Genomic DNA, 26,860 nt, shown 5'->3' on the forward strand with positions numbered 1-26,860 from the left:
ATTGCCATGAATGGGACTGTGGGCTGACAGGCTCTATTAAGACAAACTGCCTTTCTCATCGGAGAGATAAAATAAATCAGGTGTTTAGTCAAATTAAAATACTTCAGCTGGAGCAGGCCCTGGGGAGCAGTGATCCACCTGACAAATCTGAGAGAAAGTCAAGACAGATGTGGTTTGGGGATAAAGGCGACCCCATGGAACAAAAGAGAGAGAGACACAGACACAGACACACAGACACACAGACACACAGACACACACAGACACACACACACACACACACACACACACACACACACACACACACACACACACACACACACACACACGGAAAAATGAAGCCCAAAAAAGCACTGTCTTTGGAATTAGAGAATATACGTTCATAGTTGAATTTCAGACACATGAGATATGACGCTGGAGGAAGGCAGGCAGGCCGACTTTCCTAATGTTCCGGAGGAAGGCTTTCTGTTCACTCCCTTCCTAAGCCATGTGTTCAGAGAAAGCCTCTTTTGTTATTTGGATGAGCAAAGAGGCTAAGCAGAGCTTTCAGCCTGAAGGATGTGAAACAGATGATGTTGGCAAGCAGCTCCCAGTGACCTCCGATGGCCTAGGCAGGACCTTTGAATCTGTCCAGTTTGCTACTTTATCAGAATTTAAACTATAATTAATGGCTAGATTTTTCCATTGAGAGGCAAGATAGAGTATCAGAGTGCTTGGGATAATCTCCTGGCATCTCTTGACATGCCAGGGGTATCTCAGCATTACTCCACTGTGTCCTGTAGGGTACCCACTGTTTTTAACTACATTCTTTGTAGTTTCTATTCTAGGACAGAGTTTCTATTGGAATTGTTTATTGGAACTTGGGAGAGTCAGAAGGACCTGAGTTTGAATCCTGACCCTCTGTTACTTATTACATGTGATTGTGAGCAAGCTCCTATAGCTCTTTGGAGGGCAGTTTTCTTTCTGTAAAATAAGGCACTTGGGTTAGGTGTAGAGTTCTTAACCTCTGTTCTCTTTTTCCAATATATTTTAGTAACTGTATTTTGGTATAAATGGTTTTCTTTACAATCCTAGGCAGTTTGTGATTTAAAAACATTTTCCTGAGACTGGTTCTGTAGGTTTCACCAGACAGCCCAAACAGACCATGACACACATAAAAAAGTGAGGAATTGCTGGGCCAGATTATTTCTAAGGGCACTGTGGTCTCTTGATTTCTGGGCATGAGCTCTTCTCCATTCCTGAGGTCAGTCCTTGGAACCCACTCAGATATTGCGATTTTATCTATCACGGAAACACATCTACTACTTTCAGGTAATTAAAATAAATATCCTGTACCATAGCTCTAAAATGCATCATTTCTTTTTTTTTTTTTTTGCCAGTGAACCAGCAAATATTTATTAAGTACCTACTGGGTGCTCAGCACTAAAATGCATAATTTCAAACCAGAGTTTGTAACCGAGCAAATGCAGTAAGTAGTAGGAAAGGAAAATGATACAAAACAAAATTCACAGACTTTGGGTTTGTAAACTAGTCCATGGTAGCACTTTAGTTTGACCCTCAGGAGGCTCAATATTCAGTGGGTATGTTTATATCATGCCACCCTAGCTCTCCAAAGAATACTGCATGCACTAATCCACCCTCCTGTCAAGTCTTGAGAGTTTCAGAGTAGTCCAACCATAATGGTCCAGAGCCTAATTGATAAACCATATCTGCCAAGTTAAAACACAAAGAAAGAACATGCAGTTGCAAAGAAAAAGAAAACCGTACAGTTTTCAATGTAGAGTAGAAAGAAAGCACGTCAGAGGGAGGCTGCCTGGTGTTTAATCCTGACTGTGACGGTCAGTAGCTCAATGACCATGAACAAGTTGCTAGAACTGCAGGGCCTCAAACAATGTCCTGAGTCTGTATATTAAAGGAGAATTTGGGATCTGTTTGGTGGCAGAAGGTGCCCCACTAATAAAATCCTAGATTTGGATCCTCCAAAACAAACAAACAAATGCAAATGCCAAACCCCTCAGGCCTCTTGACTCCTCCTGACCCTTGATGTCTGTTTCAGGTCCTGGAGACATATGTCACTGAAGTGTGTGATAAAAACCTATCGAGGGCAGGATGTCATGTTTGTAAAAGTTCCACAGAGTGCTTCACTTTGTTTCGTAATACCAAAATGTTTGAAATAAAATACACAAATCAGAGAGGAAACCAATTATATCGAAACAGTTATAAATTTTTTTAAAAGTTCATGGACCCCAGGCCAATTACTTCTATACCAGAGTGATTCTTTTCTAAGTTGGGAAATCTGTTGTTCTCATCTTTAAATAGATGATAAGAAACCTTTTCCATGTCCTCCTCAGTCCTGGAATTCTTGGGCAGAGGAGAAAGGGATCCGCTATCTTGGTATCCTGAGCTCTCTCTCAGTGCCTGCTCTAGGTGGGTGCTTAATAAAAACTTGATGTTGAATCAAAGTGATTGAAGTTTGTGAGGATATTTTAATAAATCTGTAAGAAAAAAAGTCCCCAGTCCTCGCTAGGGGAATCCTAATGTCCTAAGTGACTCTTGTCATAGTGACTCCCAATAATTCCAATTCCCTGGGACCTCTATCTTTAGTCTGTCTCCCTCTCTGTATCTATGTGTGCCATAAACACACACATACACACACACACACACACACACACACAAGCACAGAGAAGATGATCATGGTTTATAGATTTGGAGTTGAAGGGGACCCTAAGAGTCATCTAAATGAAATTCTTCATTTTCCAGATGAAAGAAGCACAGGACACAACTTGCCTAAAGTTGTACACAAAAGTGTTATGATCACACAGGTCCCATCACAGGCCCCTAGATTTTGTCCTGGAAGGGGCTTCAGAGGCTGTTTCATCTGACCCTCTCATCTTGCAGAGCAGGAAACGGAGGCCACGGGACGTGAAATGACAAGTGGTCAGGAAGTGTCAGAGGGGAGATTTTGAACCCAGATCTTCTAAATTCCAGAGCCAGCACTGTTGCTGTGCTCAAACTAAACTTAGCTCATGGCCTGCAGGCAGGTAAATATCTGAGAAATAATAGATCAGAAAAAGAGGTGGTTACTTAGGCTTTTATTAATTAAGATATTTTTATATTTTATATTTTACTAGCATTTTGAGATATTAAAAAAACAACAGCCTCATAATAGATTACAAAGAAGACAATACAGATGCCTTATCTTGCATGTTTGGATATGTCCAATTATCAGTACATCTTTGGGAAGGTGTGTGTTTCTTAATTCTTTCCCTATTCCTACTTTGTTCCTCTTAGTAACAAAGTCTCTTATGCTTTTGGCAAAGTTTCCTGATATGCTGAAGGAGACTTTTTTTTTTTAAAGTTTAAGAACCTTATGGGCTAAACAGTTCTTTCTTTTGCCTAGATCCCTCTTGTTCCCCGAATGTCCATTAGCTTTGTTTACTGGCGTCATTAGACCTGGGAAGTATCTGATCACATCACCTGATATAATCTAATTTTTCTTGTCCATGAGTTACATTCTCCAGTGTTTTGTGAAAAACTATATCTACTCTATAAATTTATTTTAACAATGTGTAAAATAAAAATTCCGCATACAGGTGTGATTTTCCACCATTGTTCCTGAGTCACTCTTCGTAGGCTACAAAGTCTGCATTGTGGCCATAGGTTGTCAAGGCAGTTTGTCTGAAGAGTGTGGCAGCTTCTCTGCTACAATAGAGTCACCTTTTAGCCATCCTTGTTTTTAGTTTGGCCAGGATCCCGTGAAGGAACAGTGCCATCAGCAACAAAAAAGGGCTTCTTAATTTCTGTATCACCAGGCCCCCTTCTTGTCTTCTGGTGTTGCCTCTGAAGGAATGAAGGGGGAAAGAACAGTCATCGGGAGGCTAGTCACCCCTCCCACCAAAAAAAAAAAAAGACTATCTTTGTCGTTGCTGACAGCTGGTGGCTTCTTTCTGAAAAGCTTTCAAATCATAGATCATTCCTTCATAATGAAACCTGTGTGGCTCGAGTACAGTGGGTTGAAATTCTTATCTTGTGCCACAGTGAAATGCTCTAATTTAGATTCACAAAAGGATTCTGTACCCTTTACTTAGGAGAGCTATGCAATTTACCCATAAAAAGACTGTTCAGCACCATTAGTGCATGCCGTAAGTGTTCAGAGGCTTCATCCTTATTAAACACCATATCCTTATGCATAACCTTTTCAACCCTGAGGATGTTTGCTTCCTTTGAAGGATGACAAGTGAAAAAATGGGTGAGGGAGCCCCAAAGCAACCTTGTTGCCTCCAAAAGAATGAACTTGGGAACTTTTGCTTGTCCCTGTCTTCACCCTCTCCCCCCAATCTACTCCACCTCCCCTCAAAACTATGATCTTATGTTGAGTTTCTTCTCACTGGTGGTAGTTTTGAGTCCCTCCTTAGACTCATGCTATAGACAAAGGAATGCACCCTGGTTCTTTATCCTTAATAATAGGGTTCCTGATCTCAATGGCACATGGCGTTATGGTACTAGAGGGGACACCCTTCAGGGTGAAGCTCAGAGTATACAAAGATCCTTAAAAAACAAACACAAATTTGTACCAAATATTGAGGACTTCTCATCTTGACCATTTTTAAAAAAAATTTTGTTGGTTTTGCAATATCTGTTTTCCATACAATCTGAATTGTAGGATCTGAAGAAAACTTTGGGGATCCTACGGATCAAGTCTAATTTCTCCACCCATTTTATGGAGAAGGAAACTGAGACTCAGGGAGATAAATGACTGGCAGAGATAGCACAAATAGTAGTAACAGAGATTGTGTCCCAACCCAGGTCTTCAGATCAGGGTTTTTTTCTACTGTCCCATTCTGGCTTGGGAGATTCTCAGAGCTGCAAGAGAGGTCAGCAGTGATCTAGCCTGACTAGAATCCTTTCTAAAATATCCCCTTCAAGTTACCATCCATTCTTTGCTCAAAGATCCCAGCTGAGGGCGAGAAGCATCATCAAAGTAGCAGATAGCAAGTTTTCGCATCAATTGTAGAAAAAATTGCTTCCCCCCAACCTTCCCTCTATTGGTTCCCTTTCTGCCTTTGAATGCCAAGAAAAAAAACAGATCTAATTCCTATTTGACATGACTTTAGATACTTTAGGTACTTTAGATGCTTGAAGGCAGCTACCCTCGAGTCTTCTCTATACCAGGTGAAACTTCTCTTGTTTCCTCTTGTTCCTTTAATTGGTCTTTATACAGAAAACTTTTTAGTTATAGAAGTAGCTAGGTGAACAGAGTGCTGAGCCTGTAGTCAGGAAGCCCTGAATTCAAATGTGACCTGAGATACTTACTAGCTATGTGACCCTGGGCAAATCACTTAACCTCTATCTGCCTCAGTCTCCTCAGCTGTAAAATGGGCATCATGATAGCACCTATTTCCTAGGGTTGTTGTGAGGATTAAAGGAAACAGTATTTGTAAAGTGCTTAGCACAATGCCTGGCATATGGTAGATGCTTAATAAATTCTTCCTCCCTCCCTTCCTTCCTTCTCTCCTTTCTTTCTTCCTTCCTTCTTCCCTCCCTCTCTCCCTTCCCTCCTTTATTTCCTCTCTCCCTCTCTTCCTTCTTCCTTTCTTCCCTTCTTCCCTCCTTTTCTCCCTTCCTTTTTTCCTTCCTTCTGCGCTTCTCTTCTTTCTCCCCTTCTCCCCTCCCTCCTTCCCTCCCTTTCTTCTTTCCTTCCTTTTTTCCTTCTTTCCCTCCTTTCTTCCTTCTTTCCCTCCTTTCTTCCTTTCCTTCCTCCTTTTGCCCCTCCCTCCCTCCCTTCCTTCCTTCCTTCTCTCCTTTCTTCCTTCTTTCTCTTTTTTCTTCCCTTCTTCCCTCCCTTCCTTTTTTCCTTCCTTCCTTCTCTTCTTTCTCCCCTCCTTCCCTACTTCATTTCTTCCCTTTCTTCTTTCATTCCCTTTTTCCTTCCTTCCCTCTTTTCTTCCCTTCATCCCTCCTTTCTTCCCTCCTTCCCTCTCCCTTCCTTTTTTCCTCTCTCTCTCCCTTCCTTCTTCTCTCCTTTCTTCCATTCTTCCCTCCTCCCCTTCTTTCCTTCCTTCCTTCCCATCCCGAGTGCCCTCCTCTGGACATGCTCCAGTTTGTCAATGACCTTCCTAAATTGTGGCACCCAAGAACTGGACGCAGTAAATCGGGTCTTACCCTGCCTGAAGGTAGTTTGACTCTTGTCTCTTAATGTAGCCTCAGATCACACTGGCTGGCTGGCTGGCTGGCCATACCATGGTGCTTCCTTCTGTTGAACTTTCAGGCCGTTGGAATCCCCAGGTCATTTTCACAATAGCTGTTGTCCAGCCGTGTCTCTCCTGTCTGTAGTTGAGAAACTGATTTGTTGCTCTTATTTTGGGGTTGGAAGATGAGACTCCCTTTTTGCTGCATGTCATTAATTACTCTAGTGTGATGGTTCTTAACTTGGGGTTTGTGAACTTGCTTTTAAAATATTTTAATAATGATATTTCTATAGAATTAATTTCCTTTGTAATCCTGTGCATTTTATTTTATGCATTAAAAGTATGATTCTGAGATTGCCTCAAACTGCCCAAGGGGTCCATGACATAAAAAAGGTTAAGAAATCCAGCTCCCATCAGCAAAATGCTTGTTCTCCTGATTTCTTGTCTCTCTGCCTTTGTGAAGATGGCCTGCATTCACCCACTGGGATAATCTCTGAGGGAACAGTACCGTAGGAAAAGGCCTGGCCCTGGGCTCAGAGGCCCTCCTTGAGTCTCAGTTTCTTTATCTGGAAAATGGAGAGTTGGCTTTGCTGGCTCCTGGGATCCTTTCCAGATCTAGATTGGTGTGTGGGAAAGCCACCATTTGTACACTACAGTTGGGTGTCTTAGGCTCAACGTGCCTTTGTGTATCTTGCTCTCTTGCATGTCAGAATTTTCCTAGACATGCCCAATTTCTTCTTTCCCCTTTAGGCACCCCTGAGAGTCTGGCAGAGAAAGAACGGCAGCTCTCCACCATGATCACCCAACTGATCAGCTTACGGGAGCAGCTCCTGGCTGCGCACGATGAGCAGAAAAAGCTAGCCGCCTCCCAGATTGAGAAGCAGAGGCAGCAGATGGACCTAGCTCGCCAGCAGCAAGAGCAGGTGAGGCACCCAGAGAGGAGGCTGACCTGCCCAAGCCTGGGCTTGGATCCCCGTACAGAGGGCTGAGCGTCACCTGGATCAGCCTCATGACGTTGGGGAGGATGTGGGCACAGTGACTCCCTCAAACGTCACGCCCGCAGATCAGAACCTGTTGGAGTTTTTTGGGGGGTGTCATTTGAGGTCAAAGGGAAGAGTCTATCAGCCCGACAAAGTAGCTATAACATGCATTATTCTAGAATAATGGGGCCAGTGTATTAGATTAATAATGGTGGGGAGTCAGTCGCTTAGGGATAGTTCTCCCTGTAGGTATTTGATACACTTGCCTTTTATTAGCACAGGTGAATTTTTCAAGCCAAATTCCCATACTTTTTTCCAAGATTGTGAAAATTTACTTTCTTAAGGACCTATGAACTTGAACCACGGAGCTCAGCTTAGGAAACTCTTCCTGGTTTTAAAAACTGTCTGTAAACTAGTCAAAAGGAAACAAGATGAATAATAAAGTTTAAACTATATAATTTTAAAGGTAGTCACTCTCCCAAACACTCTATACATCTCATTAGAGTGCAGTAATCTTAACAACAATGATTCCATGGAGCAGTCCTGTAGGCATTAGATCAGACAGACCCAAATTAATGTGCAGTTTTTAGGAATCTGACATTATTACTGGAATTATCTTTTCAGTTAAATGTATTTTATAGGGGTATATAGAGCAATATATGCTCTGTTGATTTTAATGAGTTGTGACGTCTGGTATTTTATGTGCTTGAATATTTGCCCACATGTAGGAATATGGACTCAGCCTCTAATGGAAAATAACATAAAGGAAGACTGTAAAAAATCAGAAGTTAGAATGTCATTTAGCCATCCAGAGATGACACAGTAATTAACTATTGACACTTGTGAATAAGCTAGCACAAATTAATCTTGACACATTTGCAGACGAGTGATATCTTACAGTGAACACTTTGTAATTATATTTCAAAATGAAAATTAAATGACACTTAAAACTAGGTTGTCATGCCCAATGAAGCGAGCATGTATCTCAGCCGATTGGCAAATAAAATTCAGAATTTGAGCCACATGGTGCTTATGTCCCATACTTCACTGTGTCAAGCCTATACATCCAGAGTGGATGATGGTAATTGCGATGTGGTGTTTGGGATGCATTTCTATGCATCACTTTATCACTTAGGAGGTACCATCAATATTAGATGCCTGGTGGTGTTTCACTGGTTTCCAAGCAGGAAATAAATATTCAGAGGCCCTAGCATCAAACCAAGAGCTGCAGTGTGAGCTGTGCTCCAGTGATTTGGACTGTGTCAAGGACAGCTGGCTGTGTCCATGGGCTAGAGTGGAATCCTTTCCTTTCCCTTCTCCCCCTCCAACTGAGTTACCCTGGCCTAAGCTCCACTGACCTACTCCTAGGACGCCAACCCACCATTGAAGCGACACTTGGGTCCTGGGCAACACCACTCTGCCAGTCATCTCACTGGCCTGGGGAATTTGCTTTCTTCTTCTTGGGAGGCCTGGGCAGTGCAGCCCAGGACTGAAGTTCTGTCCCTTCCATCTCCTAGATCCACAATGTCCCTAGAATACAGGTCCAGCCTCTTTCTGTTTTAGGGCTGAGAAATAGGAAGACAAGTCACTTGCTCTTTCCTTAAGAGCACCTTTAAAGCCAGGGGCCACCTTGGACCTGCTCCCTTCCCTGCCCATTTTTCTCCACTGCAGCCTGACCTAGAAGGGAGCTTCCTCTGGCCATCGAGTTGCCTTCAAGACTTAAAGCTGCAACAATCCCATTTTTGAGATAGTGTGCAGCCTGCTGTCTAGCCTGTGCTTCGTGGTAAGCACCATCATCCCAGCGAAGTTGTTTGGTCCCCCCTGAGGAGAGCATCCAGCCGTAGATAGACTATTTCTACACACCAGAAGATGTTTTCAGGCATGGAATCCAATTTTCTAACCAGGAAAAAGAATGGAGTGTCTGTTTGGGAATCCCCATATGGATGATAAGATTGACTCACTCCTCTTAGGAAGGGATGAGTGATTCTGTAAGGCAGAAACCTGAGAAATCTTTTACCTGGAAGTTTAGGTCTTTAAATAGCTCACTCACTTCACTATGTGTGTGTGTGTGTGTGTATTATATATACACACATGTGTATAGATGCCTGCATCTATACACATGTGTATATTCATATATGCACGTATATGTATATATGCATTCATATATGCATATAGAAATATGTATAAATGCATATACAGTTGTATAGTGAATAGAGTATTGGCCTCAGTTTCAGGAAGATCTAGGTTCAAGTCCTACCCCTGATACCAGCCTAGCTATCTGATGCTGGACAAGTTCCTTAACCAAACCCTTGATTCACTCCCCATTTCTCTTAGACTATACATTGCAGACTCTCTTCATTTGGTAGAGGGAGTCTTCTTACCAGGAGTTGCTTATACTAATGAAGTCTCTATCTCTGTCTCTCTCTCTGTCTTTCTCTCATCTGTCTCTATATTAAGTATTTCTATATATCTAAGCAGCTAGGTTGTACAGTGGCTAGAGCTCTGGACCTTGAGTCAGGAAGACCTGAGTTCAAATCCATTCTCTGATATTAACTAGCTGTGAGACCACAAACAAATCACCTAACTTTTGACTGCCGTGGTTTCTTCATCTGTAAACTGTTTGAAATGTCATAAGAATAGCTCCTACCTCCCAGGGTTGTTGTGAGGATAAAAATGAGATAATTACTTGTAAAATTCTTTGCAAACCTTAAAGCTCTATATAAATGCTAGCTTTTGTTGTTAGTGTTATTGTTTTACTTGAGCCTATATGAATGTTTGAAGCATTAATAGGCACTCATGTCCAAAGCATCATGCTATGTGCTGAGGAGAAAAATAGAGAAGAAAGTAGCCTCTGTTCTCAAAGACATTGTATTGGAATGCACCTATATATAGGTATTGGGGAGGGGCGCTTTGGGGATTGCTGTGGCAGCTTTTATTTAATTTTTCAGTTCTTCTGAAGATTGTATCTGATAGGTGCTGAAAAAGACAGAACTCTGCCTCTAACTCCCATGTTGAGTCTGGAGAGATTTTGTATCAAAGCCACTCACTTTTCCTAACTCTTACTTCCAGTTTCTGCTTTCTCAGCCCAAATTAATCTCATTAGAAAAGTATAGCTGGAGTTTTACAGTTTTACAGTCTTCATTCTCTAAGGGCCAGAATTTCAAATTCTGGACCTTTCAAGATGACAGGTGTGGGTCTGGGTGATATGATGCGTCTGCAAACCTCCCCCCCGAAACAGTAGTGCTCATCTGCCTGTAGCGATTTAGGAGCCAGCAGAGAGATGGCACCAGGTTGGGATTTGTCCTTTGCTCCACCTTTCCTTGGCTGCCTCCCTCACTTTCCAGTAGCCCTTGCCCACAGAGGTGCAATAAAACATCGTTTGGATGCCAGGAGATGTACCTGAGGTGATGCTTGGGGTTTAAACACTTCATTGTAACTTAACACAACTTTCTTTCTGACAGATTGCGAGGCAGCAGCAGCAACTTTTGCAACAGCAGCACAAAATCAATCTTCTGCAGCAGCAAATTCAGGTCAGTGTGTTTTATGACTCTCATCTGATTGCACTTCATGCTTGCCCTCCTGAAGATGGAGTTTCCCAGGTTGCAGACATGCCCCTCTCCTGCAAGGAGCAGCCGCAAGAGTTGCATTTATCGAAAGTCAGCCTGCATGACTTTCCAAGTGACTCTAGGCCATGTTGGACCCAGTAGGGGGTCTAGCACAGCTTGTGAATTTTTTGATGATGTCCTGGGCTCCTCTGAGAAGTCAGTGGAACAGACGTTGGTGCTTTTCCTCCCATCATTTGCCTGACATGGTATTACACCAATTTACCCAGAAGAATGTGGCGTTTCTGTGCTCTCATCCTCACCTCTTTCTCCTTGGTGTTTTACCATATCTGACATTGTTGCAGTTTGTGATTTGCTTGTCCTTTGGTTTGTGTGAGATACTGCTCTACCCAGCTTTCCAGAATTTCTTTTTCTCCCGGGTACCTGAAGTGGTTTGATTTGACCATCTCCCATATCACATGGGCTTATGAACAAGAAGAATGCAGCTCGTACTTCTGACCTTCTCACTCCAGGCATTCATTTCTTCTTGAGGACTATTAATTTAATAATTCGATTATGGACAGGGCTCTCTGTTGGGTAAGAAATTGAATAAGGCATAATTCTTGTTCTCAAGGAACTTTCAATCTGACCTAGAAAGAGAGATAAAATGAAAAGCCCTTAGAAATGTAAGTAAAGGCACAAGCATTCAAGCATTGAATGCCTGCTTCTCTCCTCCCCTGACAGGAAGGATAGATGAGGACTTGGGATGGTTAGATGGTTGGGATGGAAAGGGTTTTCCCTTTCTGGAAATGGGTACTGAAACAACTGGCCAATGTGATTGCTGAGCCACTGTCAGTGATATTTAAAAGACTCCAGAAAATAGGAGAGCTCCAACTGGTCTACAGATATTTTCCTAATTCTCAAGAGAGAGAGAGAAAGAGAGAGAGAGACCGAGACAGAGAGAGACAGAGACAGACAGAGAGAGAGGGAGAGAGACAGAGGGAGAGAGAAACAGAGAGGTTGAGTGTCTACAAACTGAAAGCCTGACTTAAATTCCTGGGAAATTTCTAAAGTGAGTCATTGGAAGAATGGTTAGTGAGCATCTAGAAAAAGGAAGTTTGTGATTACAAAAAACCCACCTGGCTTCATTTTAAAAATGGGCCCTATTAGACTGACCTTTTTTTTTTTTTCCAATTTGCTATAAATATAGTTAGCTTAAAATTTAGCAAAGCACTTAATCAAGCGTCTACTACTATTCTTGTGCAAAAAATGGATATAGACAAGACTGATTGAATGGCTGGACTCAAAGAATGGTTATTGATGGTTCAATGTTAGCTTGGCAGGAGGTCTCCAGTAGGTGATCTGTACTTCATCCTGTACCATACAACACTTTTGTCAATAATTTAGATAAAGGTATGAATGAATGAGTCCACGAATGGTACATCATTTAATACGTGCTGACTCTGTGCATAGCAGTGTGCTAAGCCCTGGGGCTACAAATAGAAAAATCAAGACAGTTCCTGCCCACAGAGGACTCACATTCAAACCAGGGGAGACAACATATAAAATTTTATGGCATGTTCGTAAGATTCACGGATGATGCAAAGCTGGGCGAGCCAGCTAAAACACTGAATGGCAGAGTTAGGATTTACAAAGATCTTTGACAGGCTAGACTGCTGGGCTGAACCTAATAAGATGGAATTTAGGAAAATAAGTAGTAAGCCTTACACATGGGTTCAGAAATCAACTTCACAAGTATTAAGAGAGGCCAGTTAGCTGTTGAAAAAGGACCTGGTTTGGTTTGGTTTGCTTTTCTTTTTTGCTGTCTAACTTGTATTTAAGCAGCTTTGAGGAATTCTCTGTATCACAAGGTAGCCCACTCAGTTGTTGGACAACTCATCACCAAAATTGTGTCCCTGTGACTTCCTCTGGAGCCCATGGAATGAGTCCAACCCTTCTACCACCTCACACCTCTTGACTTGTGGGAAGACAAGGAATATATTCCCCTTAAGTGTTCCCTAGGTTAGGAGTTCTCTGTTCCTCTATCTGATCCTTATAAATCATGGTGGTTCAGACCCCTAATCATCGCAGTCCTTTTCCTTTTAATGTACTCAGCCTTGTCAATAGTCCTATTAAAATGTGGCATTTAGAACTCAACACAAAACTATGTATCAGGGAAGCCCATTACAGTCATCGGCACATCGGATGAGCTCCTCTATCCAGTGATTGTTCAGCATTTCAGCCAAATGTTTCTTTAGTCCTAATCTTGTATTCTGTGCTTACAAAAACTATTAGCCCAGTTGCAGGATGTCTAAATGTGGGAGAATTGTATTTCATCTTGGGGTCTTGCCTGTCTGCACAATTAAATCTTGTTAGAATTTTTGATGATGACCATCTTGTGATTCCTACTGAGTTTCTTAAATAACTGTTCAGGTGTTCTCTTACACCAGACTTACTAGAACTGTCAGTGCCTTTCCTACTGCTGAGGTCGGGACTTTTAACCTTTCACTTTCTGCATTTTCCTCCCTGGATCCCTTCCTAAGCACACGGTGCGTGTGAAACGATTCAATGGCTATTTACTCTTTATGACCCTCCTATTTGCCAAGCAGAGATGGAAGTGTCTCTCTGAGAGGGCTGCATTTCGGTGAGTTTCTTACTCTTGCTCCTTGGCTGCTGCCCTTAGTGGTTTTATTACTCCCAGATTTCCAATATTTTACTTCTCATCCCAGCGTTATGTTGCTTGGACTTCAACTGGCCTTCTTAATTAATGTTTGTAAATGGCTCTGAAGACCTCAGATGAAAGGAACCAAGTAAGTCCAAGGCATTATTTATGAACTATTATTAGTATTTATTACCTGCATATAATTGTATAGTTATTAGTCTGTGACATGAAATGGCTCTTTTTCTCATGGAACTGTTAAGCCTAGTCATGCAGTAGAACTTCCTAGTAGCTATTCAGTTTAAAAAGGAGGGGGAAACCTTTTGTTTTCTTGCTTTCTAGCAAAAAAACACACATTTTTCTTAAAATTATGAACTTTAGCAGAATTTAAGGGGGAAAATCAAACAATCTGTCTTTGAAATCCTCATTATGGTCTACTTCCTAATTATGGAAAGCCATGGCTACATACTACTTAAGTATGACCCTACTGGTTTGTTACAGTGCTCCCAAGGCTGGTCTAACATTCACTTCATATTTTTATGAAACACCAGGATCCTATGCTCATTTTCTTAACTGTTAAGTCATTCTACTGACATGCTTGGAGAACATCCACAGTTGTCCATCCCATTTCCCAATGAGTGTGGTAAAAGTGCTATGGTCCTATTCATTTTAGCAATGTCAGACTGTTTCTAACAGCATCTTGTGCTCAATGAAGTAAGAGAAAATAAGGGACCTCATAGCTGTAGTTCTTTATGTCTTCAACAACTCCTCATCTCTTTTCAGCATTTATCTTATCACTGTGAGACCATGCAAGGAATTTTTCAAATGTGGAAAACACCCACTGCTTACACAGAATTTATCAATCTCTTAAACAGTAACAGAGTAGGTATTTACTATATCAAACTATCTTACTTTCTAAATGACTAGAAGGCTCACACTTTTTGACGTATTTTTTTTAAACTAACCACCAAATGGACAAATATAGACTAGAAATGTTAATTGTGCTAATTTTAACATAAAATATCCCATTTATGCCCACAATATTAGCAGGGAATCTTTAGGATAGGTGACTTTAGAGATTAGTTTTACTCAAAAGAAAAATTAAGCCTTTCCTTGATTTGAAATCAGCAGGCCTGGGTTCCAATACTTCTCTGCTACTTATTCTGCATGGCTGAATAAGTCATTAACCTCAGAAGTTCTTAACCTTTTTGTTCCATGGAACCCTTTGGCAGTCCAGTGAAGCTTGTGGACTCCTCAGAATGATGTTTTAAAATGCATGAAACAAAGTACGTTGAATTATAAAAGAAACGAATCATGTTGAAATATGTTTATTAAAAATAATAATAAAATGTTCACAGACAATAGGTTAAGAACCCTTGGTTTAGATAATCTCTAATATCTCTCTAAACTTTAGATTTTTACCCCTGCCTTCTAGGGAAGGTCTGGGTACAGCAGATACCAAGTCCTTGCACCCATGGTCAACCCTGGGAATTGCAGACTTGACGAATGGAACAGGATTGACTGCAACACCAGGGGTTTGAACTCAGGAAGACTCTCTATTTTTTTTTTTTTTGCTACTCTCTTATGAACTGGCACTGATTCTTTGAGTTTTGCATACTTCTGTCTAGAGAAAGGGAAATAGCCCAAGGTTTTCACAATATCTGTGCAAGAGCTGTGATGAGATTTTTGAGGGCTGGTATGGAGGGAATGGGGCAAATGAAAACATGAACAACTTCTAGAGCTTTCAGACCAGAGAGTCTTTCTAGAGAAAGAAAGGACATAAGTGTAATAGGAATGTTTCAATCACTAAAATTTTTGTATGCAGATAAAAGGCAATGTCTTTTTTTTCCTCCTCTTCATCTTGAATGCAATTTTTTTCTGTGTTAATAACTGAAAATTTCAAATATAATTTCTAAGACTGTGAGGGTCCCAATAAAAATAATAGTTTGAATAATTTGAGTCAAATCAATAAGTCAGCCATTTATTAAGCATTTACTGTGTTCTATAAACCACACACACACACACACACACACATATACTCCTCATGTACATGTACATATTTATTTTTTATGTGTCTGTCCATCCACAGGAATATAGATAGTTTGGCAGGTATTTTGAGAGTGAACTTTCAAGGTTCCTTTCTCTTTTGAAAAAAAAAGTGACTGTCCCAGAACACATGATGGAAATTGAATAACTTTTTTTCAGTAAGTCTGAAAAATCTTAGGAAGATATTTTTTCCCTTGCTTTGGTTTCATTGCAGAAAATCTCACCGTCTGCATTAAGCCTATGTATAAGAAAACCAATAACATTCAAGAACTGTGGATTGTACCATTTAGGAATGTGGTCTGTCATCTTTTGGTTCCATGTCATAGATAATTGCTAGATAAATTGCATCTGGGTTCCCCCCTCTGTCTTTCCCCTGTTGCCTTATCACACAGTGTCCTTGCTTTTCTTTTGATGAGTCATGTTTATTAGGGTAATTTTAACTAGTAAACAAAATACATTTTTAATCCATAAGAGAGTTGGAAATAGATCAAAGATGTTTACAGTTCTTTAATCAACAGTATTAAACATGGAAAGATGCTAAGAGAAATTGAAGAATTTTCTTGTTTTCTTTTGGATCCTTTTCTTCCGACTTCACAGATCTCTTTTTCAAACTTTATGTGGTCAGTTCTTGGCCTGTGGAGCTTTCATGGATAGTCTTGAGAGACACAATATCCAGAACATGTTAAAAGAAACTCAGTCATTACAAGAATTTAGGTCATTAAAATAGTGCTATGAGAAAGTCACATTTTCCAGATATGAATGGTGCCATGCAATGACTTATGTGTTCTTAAAACCCACTTTTAGCTTTTCTCAAGTGGCTTGCATTTGCTATGTTATGAAAACAGCATCCATATATACTTTACTCACTTTGTTCCAAATTTCCCAGTGAACAGCATCCCTATATAGATTGAGTCCTGCCTGAACTTTCAATTTCTTCAAACCAATAGCAGTAAGTGGAAATACTTCTTTGTACAAATAGTGACACAGTATCATCTACTTTTATTATTAATTTTTCTTCTAAGTGACTAGTGCACAGTGAGGTTTATGTGATAGAAGGCAAAAAATAATGCATCATCACTTGTAAGGAAATTGAGATGCTAGATCCCAGTCCTGTTAGATTCATGGGCTTTATAGCAAGAGAGATCTCAAAGTTCATTTAGCTCAGTCCCCTTATTTTATAGAGAGATAAAGTGACTTGTTCAAGGTCAGTAGTTAGCAGTAGTAGTTAGCAGAGGTTTCCTTGCTTCATGGATACAATTCAGTACTTCTGAAAAGTTTCCCCTTTAGTGTTATAGTCCATGGTGTGTGGTATATTTTTGAGTATTCTGAAAACACAGAATTTTTGAATTGATGGATTAATGAATTAATGAATGAATGTGATCGTGGAGTCTCAGGTTTGATAGTAATTCACTGTATAATCTGATTTCCTCTCTCAGCTTCAATTTCCTCATCTGTAAAATCAGTGTTAAAATAGACCTTCTATTCTTGCTTCCAGCTCAAAGTTCCATGATTCTATTCTGTGATTACACTCTTCCTTTAAAGATACTGAATATGGAGGTGTTTTCCATCATCCTTCAGTTCCAATAAAGACCCTCAACTATATTTTATTTGTTAATATTTTCTTGATGCCTTTTTACATCAATCATTTCCTTTTAATCACCCTCTGCCTCTACCATTGAGACCTTTTTGTAACAAATAAAAACATTTAAGCAAATCAATAGTAATAGTTAACATTTAGTTAATTAATCACTTTAGTATCTCATTTTGATCTAAATAGACACAGGAACCACATTTCCCAGTGTATACATCCCATATCTGTATATACACATGCATACAACAACACACACACACACACACACACACACACATACATACATACACGGAGTCTACTGAGAAAAGGGAGTTATGTTTCAGACATTTTCACTTTTTTTTTTCAGACAGTATTTCTACTTTGGTTTTAATTTGTGCCTGTGTGAGTGTGTGTGTGTGTGTGTGTGTGTGTGTGTGTATGTGTGTGTGTGTGTGAAGGGTCTATACTTTGCCATTGTGGATTTTGTTTCATCTGTATGATTTGACATCCACAAACTTGTGTTCTCATTTTTGTCTTTCCTGAGGCAATGCCAGATATGATTATGTCATTATTGAAGAGCTGACTTCCTTTTGTTTTAACTGATACATTGGAGTCATTCAGAGTTGAGGTTTGGATTTTAAGAAGGTAAACCCCTCTTCTTCAGCAGGATTCCCTTTTTACAATTCAGGTAGCTGGTTAGCTGAATAAGGACTCATTCCTTATGTGAAGTACATGTCTAAAGATCAGGAATAATTACATTCCACATTAGCCTTCATGGCCCACATGACCTGGTTAATTAATTTTTTGCTAGGATAATAATAGCAGGGATATATTTAAAGATATGCTTCATCATTAAGTATCTAATTGACCTCCAATTTTAAGAGCTGGACCTTTCATTTATTGCCTTTTGGGGATGTTAGACCAGCTAGTAGGAAGACTGGGAGAAGAAGAGGCAGCTGTGAGCCAGGCTTCAGATGGAGTTCCACTCTGTCTGTCTTAGTTGTATCTCCTGTTTGTAAATTGTATTTAGCATTGACAAGCAAAAAGCAATTACATTGCTACTGTTTTGACTCCAGGGAATAGTCCCTTTTTTGTGTGTTATTGATCATGAAACTGATCCCCTTCCAGCAGGCTCAGAGCAGGACCAAATAAACCCATTGAAAGCAACAGGATCTGTCTATTGGCACCGTGCATAGATCTGATCCTCCCTTGAAATGAAGCGAGGGTTATAAACAAAGCTTAGAAGTCTAGGAATAGCCCCCAGCTTCAGCAAACCCTTAAAATATTTTGTAATTGTATCTTCAATCATGAATTAGCCAGGAAAAACAGACCCTCTCTCCCATGTCTGTTTCGCCGCTCTGTGCTGTTTCTAATTGCCCCACAGGCATGCTGTTGTGATCTTCTTTGGAAGTTTCAAACCAGGATAAAAATGCAAATCTAATTATTTCTTTTATGTAATCTAATTAACTTTTTAAGTAATGATAGATGCACGAGAGCCTGCCTCAAACATTTTAATAACCAAGTTTCTGGATTATAAAGACTAGGTAAAGCTACTGAGAGCAGCAACGGTTGAAAATAGAAATTCTGGCCGCGACTTCATTCCTCGTGGCATTCTCCCCGTTATAAACACTAGCATGCTTATGGAAATGCAAGTCAGTCGACTTAGAAATAGAGCAAAGTTGTTAGTTGACAACTTGACTCCATGAGCCAGTGGTGTAGTGTTAATAGTCAGCTGCCATTTTCTGAAACCTTAGAGCAGGCATCGTCTTCCAGCTGCTGGCGATCCTCTTTCCTGTTAAATCTCCAGCTCCATTGCCATTGCCACGCCCCCTCCTTTTACTTTGTGGGGAGTCCTATGGAAAGCAGAGGTAGTAAGCTGCCCTCCCCTCTTTCTGTCATCCACTTGCATTCTCACAGCCCCTCCAGTGGACCTAGTATTCTTAACCAAATAAACCCAACACATAAAGAGTGTGGAGTGAATCTAATTTATTTTTCACAATAAGCCTGTGAAGTAGGTAATAAAAGTATCATGTCTCTCCCCCCCCCACTTTACAAATGAGGAAATTGAGGATCAGAGAAATTAAGACTTGTCCAAGTTCACATAGCTAGTGTCAGAGCAAGGATTCAAACCAGGGCTTCTCACTCCAAGTCATCATCCCAAGGAAATTCAGAATTGGTCATCATCAGGAAAAAAGACTTGGGATACCCATTCTTGTGATTTTTGAAAATGGAAAGGGGGGGGCAGCTAGGTGGCACAGTGAATAGAGCTCTTGCCTTGGAGTCAGCAGGTGGACCTAATTTCAAATCCTGCCTCATACATTTACCACCTACTAGCTGTGTGACCCTGGGAAAGTCACTTAACTCTGATCACCTAAGCAAAAAAAAAAAAAGGAAGAGGGCCTAATCTCTATCAAGGAAGTATGGTGTCCTTCTAGATCACTGTGCCAAGAGACCTGGGTTCCAAGTATCCCTTGAGCACTTATTAGCTGTTTGACCTTGGGCAGGTCACCTAACCTTTCTGAGTTTCAGCTGACTCTTTCCATTAGTGATATGGCAGGAGGCTTAACTATAGGTTTGAAGTCACTTCTAAGATCTACATTTTTATATTTGGATGTTCAGTTTCACCATCAATACCACTGTCACTTGTGTAATATAAGCAAAAGGCAAGCAGTCATATCAACAAAATATAGCAGGAAGAAAAACTTCTGGCATTCTCTTTTTCTCGCCATTGGAGGCCAAATGAGTCACCAACGTCCACCTGGTATGTGGATCTTGTAGCAATTTAAGCATTTCCTTACCTTTTTTTTGGTGATGATCTCCTCCTTTGTGGACACTGGCAGTCCTCTTTGCAGGATGACCTCCTAGCCTAAGAGGGGGAAGGCAAGAGGGGAGTTACTCAGGTCAACATTCCCTGCTGGGCGGTGCCACAGATCCTGAATCTTTTTCTCATCTAATTACTTTGGCATATAATTTAAATTAAAAATATTGAGTGGTTGAAATATATTTTATATCTGTGTTGTATGTCTGTTTTTTGAAGCTAGCATAGTTCAGGACAGACTGGGAATGAAGCAAATGTTAATAAAATGTTAGTATTTAAGCCACTTGATTTATGTTTATATTCAGGTTTAGAGGCAAGACTGGAATGTGATATCAGAGGTCAAAGCCGGTGCCTTTGGGAATAGGTATTTGGAAGGAAAATGAAACCACATCTTGAAAAAAAGAGCAAAAACACCTAGAAAATAACATTTTTTTATCCCCTTTGATTTCTTCCAATACTAGACTGTTTGTTGCAGTTTCATTAATTTTAATGCAAAAATTTTAAATGTTTTTTTTTCCTTTTCCTTTCTATTCTTGAAGGGCAAAAAGCTTCACTTTTTAGATTGACTATGGCACACATTTCTGTGGTGCTTTAAGCACTTTTTTCAAAAGATTCCCCCCTCTCCCAAGGTAATAATAATAGCTAGCATTCAGAGAGTGTTTTAAGATTTGCAAATCACTTTTTGTGTTGTCTCATTGGAGATACATATGGCAAGCATCATTATCTTCAGTCTACAGATAAGGGGTTAGGGTAGCTCATCTGTGCATTCATTGTTCCTCCTTCCTTTTCAGAGAGGGACCATGATATTGGGAAAATGATGTCATGACTTGCAGGTAAATTGGCTCTAAACAAGGCAGGGCTGTGCAAAGTCACTGCCCTTACTCTCTCCTGAGGAGCCATCTGGGTCCAGTGGCAAGATATAAATCAGGAAGACTAGAGATAATGGCATGTAGGTGGCACTGTGGATAGAGCACTGGGCTTGGAATCAGGAAGACTCATCTCTATGAGTTCGAATCCAGTCTCAGACACTTATTAGCTGTGTTATCCTGGGCAAATCACTTAACTCTGTTTGCCTCAGTTTCCTCATCTGTAAAATGGATTGGAGAAGGAAATGGCAAACCACTCCAGTATCTTTGCCAAGAAAACCCCAAGTGGAGTCATGAAGAGTTGGACACCATCGAAATGATCAACAATAACAACAGATGAGGAAACTAAGGCTCAGGCCCAACCACATGTGCAGTAAGTGTCAGAACTAATAAGTGTGGAAAATATTTAAAAAGGTTTTAACTGTGGAGGGTGTAAATAGCAATGTTCTGAGTTTTACTAATAGCCCTTCTGTTTCTTCCTTTAGTAACTATTCTAGCTTTCATGATTATAGTTCAAATCATCAAGTATTTCTTAAGCACCTACTCTGTGGAGATACAAATGAACAACAGTCCTTGACCTCAGAGAGCTCACATTCTGAAACAGCCGGAGCAAATATAAGCAAAGAGTAAATATCAAGTAAATACGAAGTAACCTGGGGGTATGGAAACTATCCCGTGGTTCCCTTTGGCTGGAATGTAGAGTAATTGAGGGGGAGGAATGTGAAATCAAACTACAAGATAGATTACAGCTCCTTTGGGAAGGTCTTTAAAGGTCCCAGAGGTTTGTCTTCTATTTTGGAGGCAAAAGGGAACACGTAAACTTCCTGAACCAGAGATGGCAGGGTTAGACCTGTAATTTGTGTGTGTGTGTGTGTGTGTGTGTGTGTGTGTGTAGTGATATTTCCAGCCCTTTTCTCTCCATAAAAAAAGGAAGACCAGCCCTGAGGTGTGAAAATGGTATGTGTGTGTCTGAATACATGATAATGTTCTTCCATTGCAATGAACAATAGGGAGGTATATTCAGGACAATAGGGGTGTGTGTGTGTGTGTGTGTGTGTGTGTGTGTTTGTGTGTGTGTGTGTGTGCATGCACATACACATGCATATGCAAGCGTGTAGTTTCTTTAAAATTTTTATGACACATAACCCAAGGCTTGTTCTTTTCTTTTTTTTTTCCTTTGATGATTATCTTCTTTTGCCAAATGCCACTTTTGTCAGTTGTAGCTTAGAGGGCATGGAGGTTCATCACTTTAATGAATAAAGTTTTAGTCTGTAACTGGATGGAGCTACTTCTATAGGTAATGAGTGATATTTCTGTCTAAATATTTGGAGTCAAAGTTGATCGCTAAAGTAGTTTGCTATTTGGACAAAGTATTACCTGTGAAATTTGCCTCATCTCAGTCTCTTCTTCCCCTTCCGCACCTCAAGCCTCAAGGTACTCTGGGATCCAGCTAAACTATATTACTTGAGAAGCAACGTAGCATAGTAGATACAGCTCTAGACTTCAAGTTAGGGAGACCTGAATTCAAATCCTGCTTCTAATGTTACTACTGTTACTGCTGCTGCTGCTATTACTACTACTACTACTACTGCTACTGCTACTGCTACTACTGCTACTACTGCTACAACTGCTACTAGCTAGCATTTATAGAGTGCTTTAACATTTGCAGAACATCGTACACATATTTTACTGGATATTTGCTAGCTATATGACCATGGGTAAATCACAGTTCATCTGAGCTTCAGTTTTCTCCTTTATAAAACAGGACTAATAACATCTATTATAAGAGTCACAAGGCTGTTAGCAAGCTTAAAACAATAAGCTAAACACTTTGTAAATTTTTAAGGGCTATATAAATGTTAGGTATTGTGTCACATACCCTCTCTTAACGTCCATTACTCCACTATTGTTGAGCTTTTGCTTGTAATCTTGCTGATTCCTGGAATTCCCTCCCTCCCACTCAATGTGAAATTTTACCCATCCTTTAAAATGCAGGTTAAATGTTACCTTTTGCACAAATCCTTCCTTGACTCATCCCTTAGGATCCTACATAGACCTTGGCTTGCCCTTCCCTGGCATACTTCCTGGATATTGCTTTGACCACCCCTTATGTGTCCATATGTCATATTTTTCTGTTAAACTGTAAGCTCCAAGAGGTCAGGCATCCTGTCCCATCTCTACTTGAGTACCACACGGTGGCTATTTAATCAGTGTTGGTGGGATTGATATGGTTGTTGAATGTGGAAAGGGGCCTCTCCAATTTGTTTTCTAGCTTCTTAGTTCAAGTGAAATGATGTGCTATAGTTGGCTCCAGGGCACCCTCCCCCCTTGTTAAAACAAAGTTGTGCCTATAAGTCTTAGAGATGCCATCTCCTGTAAGTTGGGAGCTCACACAGCTCATATAAATCATGTCTAACCTCAGAATTTAAGAAGTTAAACAGTATGCATACCCTACTGGAGCAATGGGAAATAAAAATTGATATACTGTGTGACACATGATATAACCCAGTGAAATATCTTTTAAATTCTGAAGGGATGCATTGACGTAACCATATTTAATTCATACCCAATTACTCCTCTCCCCACCATGTTAATAACATTGAATTGGTTTTTCCCCCCACCCGTTCAAAATAAAAGAAAAATAAATGATGCAAATGGTCCATAGTGCTTCATTGTGAGATCCTGAATTCAGTGCATTCACCACCCAATCCATTAAAGTTGTAACACCAAACAATAAAAGCCCAGAAATTCACAGTTCAGAGGCAAGTGTGAAATCCATCCTCAGTCAGGTCACAGCCATGGCTTTCCTTACATTGACAACACTGCAGTTGGAAGAATTAATTTTCTCTTAAAATAATCTGCGGATGAGTTTACCCTCCTTGCTGGGCAGAGATCGGGGCAGGTGGAATGAGCTCTTGGTTGGCACAGACAGTACTGTGCTTGAGCATTCACACCAGGTGGGCAAACACCAAGGCCATAGTCTCAGGCACCCCCTCTCCCCCTCCCCATATACCCACATCACACACACACACACACACACACACACATACACTTACCAGGCTCATTTTATGCAGGAGCAGAATGCTGATTTGCAAGCCATAGAAATGTTGAATCTTCTGCATTTCAAAAAGAAATTCTTGAGCCATACTTATAAAACTAAAACAAACCCCACTCTTTCTAAGTTCCCTCCGACCCACCCAAGAGCCATAATACGAATCAGTCGGTGCCTAGAGCTGCCAAATACTAAAATAGGACTTTGACTCAAAAGTGTTATGCCCCTTTAAAATGACATGATGATGATATTCGGGGGCTAGTTGTGTGATTGGAAAGGATATTCATTATGAGAAGTTGTTCGGTAAAAGATGTAATTAGTCCTAAGGTGTTGTTTCTCCAGCTGGATGTGGCAGAAGGTGCTTGTTAATACATCAGGAATTAGTTAATTCCTAAGCGGAGGCCACTTTAGAACTGGTTAATTTTTAAGGGGTCTGGGGAGGCCACTGGGGAGATGAGACTTGGAGATGAGGATGTTTCCAGCTGTTGGAAGGTAGCACAAGCAGTGCTTTTTTTCTCCTAAAAAGATCTTTTCTCACCCACCTGCTGCCAACTCACTCCTTTCCCTCAGCCTTGGGCTCCCATTGCTGACTCCCAGCTAATCAAGGCAGCAGCTGGCAGCTTGGCCAGATGAGATTGGGGAGAAGCAGAATGTAAAGGGGAAGCAGAGAAACTGGGGTGAGTGGTGGAGAAAGGGACCAATGTGCAGACACGGAGACAGAAGCTTGTTTAGAGTTGGAGAGGCTGGAGACAGGGACCTTTTCAGAGCAGGAGAGCCAGTTCATGTCTGGATTGTGCTTCACAGGTTACAGAAAGCACTTTCCTCACAACAAGCCTGTGAGGTAATGCCATAGGAATATCTCCATTTTATGGCTGAGGAAACTGAGACTCTGAAGAGCCAATCCCTCCATGGTGGATGCTAGTATCATACAGAAGTGGGAACAAGACTCAAGCCCAAGCATTCTGACTCCAAATCCAATTTCTTTGTTTCCTTATTTTATTTTTATTTTGTGCTTCTCACGTATTTCTCTTTGCCCTAACCATGGCTTATTGCTTCTATGGACTGACATTGAAAGACGGATTGCTGCAAGGTCAGGGGTTCTAGGGTTCTGTGTCCATAGGCAAGGTCCAGTGGTTAGGTAGTAATAAGTTCAGTAACGAGGTCACTTAGGGTCCTTCTGCTTGGTTATACAGAATCAAACATTCCCAAGACCAGGGCCAAACAGGGATTCCCAAACGGAATGTAAGCGTGAGGTCTACAATCCAAGGTATTTTGGAAAGTAGAGTCTGGTCCCAGGAAAGTAGAGTTAGGACCAAAGACTTTCAGGATACAAGAAATGGCCTGAGCATTGGGAAGAACTTTGTGTGAACAGCTGCTCTAACAACTACCTTTGGGCTTCTGCAGCATTGTAAGCCCAGGCTAAACCCCTATGTGCTCAGCCTCACGTTCACAGGCATCTTTTCTAATCTAATCTTGATCTTGCCTATACCTGGGTCAGAAGGAAAGGCAAAATGAATCCTTAGGACAAGTTGGATATGCTGGTGGTGGGTTGGGGGCAGCACTTGTGCCCAACAGGAGGGGTGGCTCCAGCTTGTGGACCAAGATCCAGCTAAGTCTTCTGATTATCATTTATTGGTTATCATTGTATTATCTGTATTATCAGTTTTGGTTAATGTAATTAGGACTCTTGGCTTTGAGGACTCTGGTACCTTATTACTTGTGCTTCAAAGATGAGTGAGAAGGTGGTTCTTCTCCCATGACTTTTGATTATTTGGGGAAAAATCAGCACCATGGGTTCTTAGGCCCAAAACAACTCTCTCTCTCTCTCTCTCTCTCTCTCTCTCTCTCTCTCTCTCTCTCTCTCTCTCTCTCTCTCTCTCTCTCTTTTCTCCTCTGGCTGGTTCTGGTGACTTGGAGTCACTTCAGTGAGATCACTTCCTAACCTAAAACAACCATTTCTCCCTTACAATAACCATTTTTTGGTGAGGTCCAGAAACCAGACAAAAATACATACAGGTAGAACTTTCCTTAGGGCACTGCCTAAAAATGTGCAAAAAGTAATGGTCCTCAAGGAAGGATTTGGGTGAAATGGAAGGAGCCCTGTTATGGTCCGAGTCAGCAGCAATGTCTTGGTCCTAATTTCGTGTCCACCATTCTCACATGTCTGTTCACTTGGGCAAAACATTAGAGCTCCTTTGAGGTTCATTCTTCTTCTGTAGGATTAGGAGACTGGATGAAAACCTCTAAAGAAGCCTAGTGGATTGGTGGATGGTGTGCTGGACCTTGAGTCAGAAAGACCGGAGTTCAAAAGTGGCCTCAAACATTTACTGGCTGTGTGACCTGGGCAGCTCACTTAACCTCTGTGTTTCTCAGTTTTCTCATCTGTAAAGAGTGATACTTCCTCCTAGGATTGTGACGATCAAATGAGATCGTATTTGTAAAATGTTTAGCACAGTGCCTGGCATATAGTAAGTGCCATAGGAGTGTTAATTGTTGCTGTTGTTGTTACTATTATTCTCAGACTAATGTTTCAAAATACATAGAATAAAATACATAGGATTACAAAGGAAAATAATTGTAGTGAAAATAAAGATGTAATTTTTTTCCCATTCAAATTCATGGACCCCTTGAAATCTATCCATGGATTCTTAGATGTCCATAAACCCCAGGTTAAGAAATCTTGTTCTGAAGGCTGAGAGTTCATTCTAACCCTCAGAAAAGGGAGAGTAGCAGCTATTCCAAGTGCAAAACCTGAAGGCAAATATCTTGGATTGGACAGTACCTGTCTCATACCTATCTAGGGTAATGTTTGCATTTGAAAACAAATTAGCTTTCTGATTTTTTATAATCCCTTCACTATGGTTGATGGACATTCTCCATGCTGATAGAGTGAGTAATGGCTGGGAGAGACTTAAAAAAAATAAACTCTCCGTGTGTGTGTGTGTGTGTGTGTGTGTGTGTGTGTGTGTGTATACATTAGATTTCAGCACTTGGGAAACCCATTTTTGCAACCAATGGCAAGGCAACCCCCTGGAAATCATGGCTTATAATGGAAAGGGTGACACAAGCTTAATTTTAGCATTGCAAGTGAAATGTTATAATTTTTGGGAAAAACCGTTTGTGGCTCTGGTAAGATATTAAT

At 40.7% G+C, this 26,860-nt stretch overlaps 1 protein-coding gene across 1 annotated transcript in view; it reads left to right on the top strand.

The window, feature by feature from the left end:
• Positions 1 to 26,860, top strand: part of SOX6 (SRY-box transcription factor 6) — a 520,387-nt gene that overhangs the window by 289,160 nt on the left and 204,367 nt on the right. Inside the window, 2 exon segments of the mRNA XM_021005404.2 lie at positions 6,936 to 7,108; positions 10,627 to 10,695. Of these exon segments, the coding sequence (XP_020861063.1) occupies positions 6,936 to 7,108; positions 10,627 to 10,695 (242 nt within the window).

This window comes from Phascolarctos cinereus, unplaced genomic scaffold (genome assembly GCF_003287225.1).
Source record: "Phascolarctos cinereus isolate Bilbo 61053 unplaced genomic scaffold, phaCin_HiC Scaffold_9;HRSCAF=440, whole genome shotgun sequence".
Taxonomy (NCBI): domain Eukaryota; kingdom Metazoa; phylum Chordata; class Mammalia; order Diprotodontia; family Phascolarctidae; genus Phascolarctos; species Phascolarctos cinereus.